General features: G+C 38.4%; 2 protein-coding genes across 2 annotated transcripts in view; one reads left to right on the forward strand and one right to left on the reverse strand.

Moving 5' to 3' along the window:
• LOC137640073 (uncharacterized) overlaps positions 1-1656 on the reverse strand; it is a 7517-nt gene extending 5861 nt beyond the window's left edge. Inside the window, exons 1-2 of the mRNA XM_068372557.1 lie at positions 722-1656; positions 222-624 (exon numbers count right to left, since the gene is read on the reverse strand). Coding sequence (XP_068228658.1) covers positions 222-624; positions 722-1222 — 904 coding nt within the window. The 5' untranslated portion in view covers positions 1223-1656. The remainder of the gene's footprint in view (positions 1-221; positions 625-721) is intronic.
• LOC137641790 (muscarinic acetylcholine receptor gar-2-like) overlaps positions 1-10967 on the forward strand; it is a 126915-nt gene that overhangs the window by 14818 nt on the left and 101130 nt on the right. The window lies entirely within an intron of this gene.

The following is a 10967-nucleotide window of genomic DNA, read 5'->3' on the forward strand; positions in this document are numbered from 1 at the left end:
TTCACATACCTTGCCTTCTTTGGAAACGAACTGATGAGCTCTCCCCTCGACAATCAGTACTGCCATCTCGGTTCTCTCCAGTCTAGATGCCGCCTGTTGGCCACTCCATACCTGCAGCATGAGTTGACAGAGCTGCTTCTTGTTGTCGTCATTTGCAAGGAACACCTTGAAGTCGTATGGCTTTCTTGTTGCTGGTCCGGCAAGAATGATCCTCTCTGAGCTGCCACGTCGAAGTCTTTCCTGAGCTTTGATGGATCCCGGAAAATAGCTGTCAGTTGAGAACAAGAAATGTTTTTTGGCAATCATCTGGTCAAGTATCTGAAGGCAGATCTCCCCACAGGTCGGGGGCAAGTTAGAAAGGACATGGAGAAGTGCCATTCCATCCTGGATGAATAGGGCATCCTTTGGATAAGGCAGCTCATCTTGGTTGAACTCTTCCATCAGGTAGTGCAGAATGGTGGCTTTGTTGGTCTTCGCAAAAAATCCATCTGATGTTCCAATACTTGGAGGCACTGGCATCAGGCTGTACTTCATGAGTTCATCCAAGTCAATTGGTTCATCTAGGCACTGTGACTTCACAAGGAGAAGGAATGCAACATTGCTTTGCTCCTGATACTGTATGACCTGAAATAACAATATATATTATAATTTTATATTGTAATACAGATTGTACAAAAGTCCCTTAACAATACATAACTTGCTCAATGAAATATAAACTTACCTTTCCTTGCGATGATGTGAGCTTGATCTTCTTGTTGCATGCCTCCATGGTCTTGAGTTTCTTCCTTTTGATTGGGTCGAAGAAGCTTCCTTGGTGGCCGCTCTGCAAACGTGTAATAAAGTCAGCCTTTGCAGCTTTTCCTACAGCGTCAGCTTCCAGCACATCCCTCTCAACATCCTTGGATGTAGGAGAACCAGAGGCTAAGGAGTAGAGCCTGTCCTTATCTGGGATTGTGAATGGATTCGTGAAGTTTCTGACAGCAGTGATGACTCTTTGAACAGCTTTCTCACTCTTCTTTATCTCTGCCTTCTCAAGCTCGCGATGCCTCCCAGCCCTTGGGCAGTCAGGATCGTCAAGAAGGCCAGCCATTTCAAGGGTCTTTTCATGAAACTGGGCCCGCGTGGAAGTTGTGCGACACCACCTCTGGTATGCCCCAAATTGACTGTACAGTCCAGCAAAGCCACCTGAAAAGTATAAAACCAAGTTTTCATCTGTGTACATGTATCAATATGATAATTGTCTATGCCATTCAATGAACCAGGTACTATACCTGATGATTTGGCGAACCGCATGAATGTTTCCTCCATAGTTTTGTCAACTGCACTGAGTGCCCCAGGTATCATCGATCTTGCCACCGCGAGTCCACCCTTGGTTAGTAGGTCTTTTGCCCCTGGGTGTATCTTCTCCATGTTTGTTAGATAGACTTCCAACCAAACAAGGTACCTGTAAAATAGGGAGACAGAGACTTGTGGGAACATGTTTGTGTTTGTGTTTATGCTGACACTGTATTTGGTTGTATAAGTCAACTTGTATATTTCGGCATTCTATAGTTATCAAAGAAACAAGGAGATGAAATACATGTTCAACAAACCTTGAATAGTTCTGCCCATCAAATGCAAAGAAGAGTGGTGCCATCTCTCCATTACAGAAGTGGAACAGCTGCAGGTTGTTGGTTTTAACGGAGTAAAGCAGCATGAAGACGAGATGACATTGATCAACAAAGGACATCCAGAAAGTAGCAGTCTTTCCCAAGTGGCCCTGGCGTAATTTGTCCTCGTAGGCTTGATACTTTCTGATAAGGTTCATGGTGGAGTCATCTTTGAGTGCGTCCTCAAGGTTCTCCCGGTTGCATGACTCGATAATCTCCAGTAGTGTGGAAGGATTGTCAATCATCAATGTGTTCTCTTCCTCAGCAAACTGTTCAATCAACAGCCTTTCCATTGCTTCGCAAACAGTTTTAATGCAAAACAGGGACTTGGCATATGCTTTTCCGCTAAGAACACCTTTTATGGATCCACTTGTCACAAGCTGTGCCTCTAAGAGAATCTCAGTGTATCCTGAACCCTTCATTTTGTGGCCTGTGAGCATGCCGATGAAGTTCATGGATGTGTGAAAGGGGCCAATCATTACAACATGTTTGGCAAACTCTTCTGGCCAACGCCAAATAATGGGGAGTGCCTTCATACAAACGCCAAGGTCAAATGTATTGAGGACCCATTTCTGACCCACCTCGGCTGTGGCTGCCTCAGACCGCTTCAGTAGCTCACGAACGACTGTGTTGTCAGTTATTGGTTGATGAATAGGTGTAAAGTAGTCAACAGTTGATTTCCTTGGTGGCGGAGTTCCAGTTACAGAGATGAACCCCCCTAGTCCAGGCACAGGCTGTTCACCACTGCTTCCAATATACCTGCTGAAGAGCCAGACGTAGTACTCTTCTTTCTTGGTAGTATAAACTGTTTCATTTTTAACAGGTGGTGTGAATGAAGAGCCATCTGGAAACACTGGTCCAATACGAGTGAAGTGCAGGGGTGGGAGGGTTTCTGGTGTATCAACTTTCAAGCTACGCTGTTTGGATTTATCCATCATTGGAAGCATTCGGACATTTGAATTTTGGATCCCGGGCTTGACCTCCTGTACCATGATTCCCCCAGCACTGTTGACAATATTGCTGCCATGAACATTCGTTGTAGTTTTGTTGAGGTTGTCCCACTCACAATGAAATACCATGTTGCCCTCTCCTGTCACAATCTGGGGTGTGAGATAGGTTGATACCTCATCCAGGACCTTGGCCAGTGCAGTTTCCATCTCTAAACCAAAATCATATGTCTCGGAGTGACCAAGTCGGTGCAATATCTTGGTGAGCTGCTTAATAAACACTAATTGGTAAGTACCCTCAGAATCTCTCATTACCTGACTATATCTCATTATAATAAAACAAATAAGCAAAAGGCACATTCAAATATAGTCTAATAATAAACATCAACCCATAAAACAAGGGTACAGACAACACGTTCTTCACGATTGCTATAACATTTGCAAAGATATGGTAAAAATAGGTTTTTCAGTAATGGCGGCACTAATTTGCATATCTTACATGTCAGGAACACATGTGGTCACTATGAGACTGGTCTTATATTGATGCTAGACCCTCAAAACCTGGGTCTAGACACCTTATTTTTGCAGTTATCTGTTGCATTGGCGGAGTTATAGCGATTTTAGTATCTTCATGTAATGGCGGCTTAATTTGCATAAAAAAGGCACGTGGGACAATATTTCAAATTTTTAACATAGCAAACTGTTTTCTACACATTTTTCCCCATAGGAAGACATCAATTAGAAATTGATTTCCGTGGGGTGCACGCAGACCCCCTCTACCAACTAGACTATATATATATACTCTATCAGTGTAGCTAGAAACCACTGAGTACGAACCTATTCTAACGGAAAGGCGCCGTAAATCCAAAACTGATTCCCAAGAAACTTTCACCTCAGATAAGCTTAGAATAACTCCAGCAATTTGGGACTCTTGTTATGGTATATTTGGCTCTTTTATTGCTATTTGCAACCCGTTTCAATTCTTTCCATTAGCTTGACATTGCTGAAATTGTCATTCTGCTCGGATCATTTCATGGAGACAATGCTCATTTCTCATTTTTGACGAGCGCTATATTTTTCGATTCAGTTATGGAAAGAGTCAATGGTAGTAGTGAACAAATGGTGTGAAATGATATACTTTCAGATATTTACTTCCAGGGAATATAATAGATTTCTCTCTCTCTCTCTCTCTCTCTCTCTCTCTCTCTCTCTCTCTCTCTCTCTCTCTCTCTCTCTCTCTCTCTCTCAGCAAAGCGTAATTTTGTCATAGCTATTTGCCTATTTGCCCAGAAGAGTTAAACATTCATGTTCGTAATAAGTCTGTTGAGATTAAATTCCAAACGTCTGTAACCCACTAACTATTTAGCCAACACTCACAAAATATATTGAGATCCAGACTCTGGCTATTGGGAAAATCTCGAAACCACTGAACTGCGTGAATCATGTCTACATTGAATCCCAAGCAACGTAAAAATGAACCGTAAGGCTATGATAAAATGTAAGATTAATAAATATACTCGAAGTCATTTCGTCGTTTGAAGGCCTATTTCAAGATCAAAGTTATTCTTCTATTGCAGATGCCGGGGTAAACATCGTACAAAAGGCCTCCAAAACATTTACCGCTTACCATATTCATAATGCCGGCTCTTTATCAGCTTCCTAGGCCTCTGCCATATCATCTATTGAACACCTTATGACTTTCTCTCATGTCTTTGATTTTTCTTCAAATTATTCCATCCATTCACATTCTTTAAACTATTTATCTCATCATATAACTTTCCCTACTCACAGGGCATTAAGAGGTAGTAAAAACATATTTGTAGTTCTTACCTTAATGGGTTGTCATGCACGTGGAGCAAGGAACGCAAATACGAAGGAGAATGGATCTAAATGTTTCATAATTAAGTTCATTGTTTTGCAGCTGTCTTCGTAACAATTCTTCATCCACTCCGTCACATTAGTACACCAACCCAAAAACTCCTTCAGTGTTTTTTAACAGTCCAGGGCGTGGGAAACTTCTGTACTAATGATACCTCATCATGGAGCAGGTGAACGCTCTCACAAGTGATCACATGACTCAAGAATGGTATCTTAGGGGACTTCCCACTCTGAGTATGTTACGTAGATGAGGTACTAATATTTTCCCACCAAAAGGAGAACCACCTACCTCACCTACACATCGTCCTCTACCGCCTGAGGCAAAACAGGTACAAGTGTACCTTTGGTGCAAGGGAAGTGGAATTTCTGGGTCATTGAATCACTCCTAAGGGAATTCAGCAGTGCAGAAGTTCCCTACACCCTTAACTATCAAAGCACTGCAACAGTTTTTTGGCATGGTGAACTACTATCACCGGTTCTTGCCAGCCATCACCATTACTCCCGATCGCCTCTACGATTCCCTCAAGGGCAATAAAAAAAAAACCTGAAGTGTGGCCCCCTTCAGGAAGCAGCCTTTTTCAATGCAAAGAAAGTCTTATCAACTATTGCTGCTCACACCTTCCCCGTAACAATTAACGTCTGATGCTCCACCAATACAAGGAAATTCACTGTTGAGGCGGTACTCAAACAAATGATTAACGGATTGCCCCACCCACGGGCTTTTTCTACTCTACCTTCGACTGCAAACTACTGGCAGTATATTTGGCTTTCTGCCACTTCCACCGCTTCATATAGGTTACGGCCTTCGCTATTCGCATGGACCACATGCAGGCTTTCACTGGACAGTTCGAAGACTGGTCTTCTCCTCAACGCTGACATGTCCCCGCCATTTCTAAATACAATTCTGCCATTCTACACATCCCTAGTAAACTGAATCTGGTCGCCGTCACCATTTCCAGAAACATTTTGGCCTCTGTATACCTGGGAATGGATTAGAAGTCCTTGAAAGATGCCCAATGATAGGACCCATAGTATCAAATCTGTAGGGCATCGTGCATGTTCCTTCGTAGGGAAGATGTCACTCTTGATTACTCAAAGTCCATCCTCTTATGTGACTTCTACCCTGGTAGATCACGCCTGTGGGTACCTGCCTCCATGCGCTGACAGGCGTTTCAATTAGTCCATGATCTCACTCAGCTGAAGTTGAAGTCATATGGCATTTACTAAAGGTGCCAGGAATTGGGTCTTCACCTTTATTTCATGTCAAACTACCAAAGTGCATCGAAACATGGGTTCAGGTGTCAGCAATTTTCATCAATCTTAGCATCGATTTTCTCATATCCACACTGGCGTGGTTGGTCCCTTACCCAAATAACAAGGAAAATGTTACCTTTAACAGTGATCAATAGCTGCACTTGCTGTCCTGTTCTGGATGGATAGTAAGATTCGGCATAACAGAGTACATTACTCTCAACAGAGGTGCCACTCTCACTTCTCAATTGTGGACATCATTAAGGCATCATCCAGTCATCACCCTTCATCAGATACCAATCATAACCTCATAGCCAACATAATGGTAAAACGTTTCCATTGTGCCCTCAAAGGAGCTTTGATGTTTCTCTACAACGACTACAACTGATTTCCACACTTTTCTTGGGTCCTCCTCGGACTGAGGACTGCTCCCAAGGTCAACTTAATTGTCTCAGCAATTGATATGGTAAATTGCGACCCGTTAGTGGTCCCTGCAAAATATTTTCTGTCCGTCACCTTCACTAACGATCTGCACTGCCTAAAACACGATATGAGGAAATTTACTGAATGCCATCAGACTGAAAATCTCTTAGTAAAGAAGCACATACCAAAAGGACGGCACACCAAAAAACCGGTCTTCATGTGCACCGACACTTGCAAACCCCTACTTACGCCACAATATACAAGACCATTCTTTGTCTGCGTTGTACTCTGAAAGCTTTCCAGCTCAACGGTTTTGGTAAAGATAACCAAATCATCATTGACTGCCTTAAACCTGCTTATCTCCTACAAGAAGACTTATCAACACGACTTTTCAGGACAGGTCGTCCTCTTTTACATGCAAGTCTACTTCAAGGGGAAGCCATGCAAGGCTCGTGAAGCAAGCAATGCACATAGTAATAAGAAACAAAATACCCATCTACGTTTTCTTCTACACTGCAAGAGCAATCAAAATCCATATAAAAAGTCCTTGAATGTAACTATCAAATATAAAACCCTATTATCTTTCCGTTATATTATATATTTTCATGACAATTTCAGCCTTATCGACAAAACTGTTAAATATGAACATTGTTATCCTTGTGTGATCTGTTGGGGGCCTATAAATGTCTGTATTGCCTTTAAACAAAGTTAGTTATTAGGGAGATGTCTTCGTATCAATTCTTGCTCTTCTCCAGTCACACATGGCCTTCACGCTTTGTAAACCTGGCTGGGACCCTCCTACGTATAGTTTATGGTATGTACAAATATTCCAGTTCAAACAGCTGTAGATAGGTACTACATAATATTCGGGTCGAGAAAAAGAGGCTATGGCTAGCAACATCAAACCTGGAGACTTGTTGAGAAACACTTACCAACCACTCAGAGAAGAATAAGTTTCATATATATATATATATATATATATATATATATATATATATATATATATATATATATATATATATATATATATACCTACATATATGTATATATATATATATATATATATATATATATATATATATATATATATATATATATATATGTGTGTGTGTGTGTATATACCTACATATATGTATGTATATATACATAAATATAAATATACATATATATGTAATATATATACATATATATATGTATATACATACATATATATATATATATATATATATATATATATATATGTGTGTGTGTGTGTGTGTGTGTGTGTGTGTGTGTGTTTTTCTGTGTGTGCAGTTGATTTCTGATAATGAAATTATTTTCATCATTACTACCAATATTGTACGAACCTTTAAGTATTCATAAACATCATTGCTATCAACAAACCAATGATAATTACCGGATACTTTAGGGACCCCAAAACCAACCTTGCTATTCCAGAAATTCCATCAGCACCACGACGGCACAAATCACCCTATTAACTGGTAGTTAACTGACGCAAAGTTACGGGAGAGAGAACCTATTAACGAAAGCAGAATGTATTTAACAAAATTCGGCTTATCCATAATGGAGGTGTTATTCCCCCTTGGAAACGATGTCTAACAAGCTTAATGGGGACCGCTGATGGAGTCTCCTAATTGGGGAGGCGTAATGCTATCGGTAGACAATTTGCACGTAACGGGGTTTGGATGGGGCTAATGGCAACTGGATTGGATGCTTTGCCATTTTGGTGTCTTCATCTCGATGATGGGGATCAGCTCAGTTTTATTATTATTATTATTATTATTATTATTATTATTATTATTATTATTATTATTATTTTCTTTATGTTGTTGATATTGTTGTTGTTGTCGTTACGGATGAATAGGATCAGCAAAATTTATTATTATTATTATTATTATTATTATTATTATTATTATTATTATTATTATTATTATTATTATTACCTCCACCAAGGAGGTTATATTTTTACCTACGATTATATACTGTGTCTATCTATTTGATTTTTTGTCTGTTAGCAGGATTACGTTGAATTTTCTTTTCAGATTTTCACCAAATTTTGAAAATAACTTTGTACCATGTTCCAAGAGAACCCATTATAATTTTGAAGGTGATCCGGATGAAAATCTTGATTCTCGTTTTTATATTAATATTATTTCACAGTAGATTCATTCAGAGCAACATATAAAAGGGGAATGGTTCGTCCATAGTCATTATTATATAAATTAATTGACAGTAAACACATGAAAATGGGAGAGCAAAGTCAGTAGACTCAAGTAAAATGATGACAAACTTAAAGGCGGATGTCTAAAATCTGTGATTCCTCTTCTTATGATTATGATTATTATTTTTGTAGAAGTAGTAATGTACCATCATGAGCCTACGCAAACAAGGGGTTATTTTCAAAACTTATTTACAACAAAATTATTACAAATTTGTGGCACTAAAGGTACACCATAACACAGAAAATAGAACTTTTTGAATATTGCTAATCAATTGAAGATGAATTTTTATAAATAAAACAAATAAAATACATAATCTTTCTGCACATGCGAACAAGTAAATATTCTTCTCGATTTAAAAAAAAAATGTAATAAATAGAATATAAATTACTGCATCTTATTCCAGAAATCAGAATTATGATTTCCATAATTAGTAATGATGCTTATTCTTCTGACAAGCCAAAGCACATCAGGGTCTCTCTCTCTCTCTCTCTCTCTCTCTCTCTCTCTCTCTCTCTCTCTCTCTCTCTCTCTCTCTCTCTCTCTCTCTCTCTCTTTAACAGAATCAAAGAGACATTTATTGACAAGATCAAGAAGCAATAAATCTCGCTTATCACACGGGGATATCCAATGTAAATATGACTTATTTGATAGAATTTTAGTTGGTGGCCTATTACCCATCCCCGTTTTATCTCTCTCTCTCTCTCTCTCTCCTCTCTCTCTCTCTCTCTCTCTCTCTCTCTCCTCTCTCTCTCTCTCTCTCTCTCTCTCTCTCCTTATATATATATATATATATATATATATATATATATATATATATATATACATATAGATATATATATAGATATATATATATAGATATATATATATATATATATATATATATATATATATATATATATATATATTTTATACATATTTATATATATACACACGGACACACACACATTTACATATATATATATATATATATATATATATATATATATATATATATATGTATATATATATATATATATATATATATATATATATATATATATATATATATATACAAAGAGAAGTTGAGTTATGATTAGCATTCTGCTATTCAAATCTTAGTGATGGGAAATACCATTAACACACTCTCTCTCTCTCTCTCTCTCTCTCTCTCTCTCTCTCTCTCTCTCTCTCTCTCTCTCTCTCTCTCTCTCTCGAAAGTTGAGATATGATTAGGGTTTTGGTATTTAAATCCTAGTAATGGGATATATTAACCATATCTCTCTCTCTCTCTCTCTCTCTCTCTCTCCTCTCTCTCTCTCTCTCTCTCTCTATGCATCCTGCTAACTCATTTCCACTTACTTTGACACGGGTCGTATTAATTTCCTTCTTTCAACCACTTGAAAGGTCTCGTTCCTCTTGGCCACACACATTGTCTCAATTACTCCAATCCGAATTTCAATTGGTCGACGTTGTGTCCTTCAGTTGGGAGTTAGAGTGATCGTTTACTCATGAGTGATTGGGTCTCTGACAATGTTGCCAGTCTTGATCTTTCCCCAGTCAGGGTGAACACTTTCGATCAACGTTCGCACATTGGGAAGAGGTTGTGACGAAAGCCTTGGAAAAACTGAATCTTATGAACTTTTTTCATATCATTTTCTATTCCACCTACACAAGAAAATTATATTTTGATAGTTGTGTGCTTATTTATTTATGTTTCTTTGATTGTGATCCGTATAACTCAAAGACTATTTCACAGAATCTAATAAAATTTGTTGGACACGATCAAAGGACAACTTACGTGAATAGATTTTTGGAATGATTTGTTAAAGGTGAAGGCCGAGGTAACAAATAGGTCAAAAACGTCTTTTTTCTGTATCATCATCAATTTTTATCCGAATAGCATGAAATTAGTGCCAAAATATGCAAAATTCAATATCGTGTGTCATACTACATTATATAGGCGTGGGTATGCGCTTTAACGAGTGCCCGTTCTAATTATCATTATAATTACTTTTGGGAGAACACTTTATTAATTCCCACAGGGAGCAGCATTTTGTACACTATCTGCAATATCCACTTCCACGGGCTAATATCATTATGTAATATAATGGGGTGTACACTGTAACTATAATTCATTTGATAGAATTTTATTGATACTCTCTCTCTCTCTCTCTCTCTCTCTCTCTCTCTCTCTCTCTCTCTCTCTCTCTCTCTCTCTCTCTCTCTCTCTCTCTCTCTCATGTCAAAATAAATATACTCGTGTTAAAAATCTATATTTAAAGTAAAGGAACAATAATTATATGATTAAGTGTCCATGTAAAAGTAAAATACAGTTATTAATCAAATTCCATTACTTAATTACCTCTCTATATACTAGAATATAATTGTTTTAATACACTAGAGCAGTCTAGCCATAACCAAGCAAACTCACACTACCAAAGGCTTCTTGATATGCACAGCCTTTTTGTTATCACAGTTGCTGAAGTATTTCACGTAATTCACCCAATGGCATTTCAGAGGAAATTGAGGTATGCCAGCATAAGCTTCTCAGGAGAGAGAGAGAGAGAGAGAGAGAGAGAGAGAGAGAGAGAGAGAGAGAGAGAGAGAGAGAGGTGGGT

This window comes from Palaemon carinicauda, chromosome 1 (assembly GCF_036898095.1).
Source record: "Palaemon carinicauda isolate YSFRI2023 chromosome 1, ASM3689809v2, whole genome shotgun sequence".
Taxonomy (NCBI): domain Eukaryota; kingdom Metazoa; phylum Arthropoda; class Malacostraca; order Decapoda; family Palaemonidae; genus Palaemon; species Palaemon carinicauda.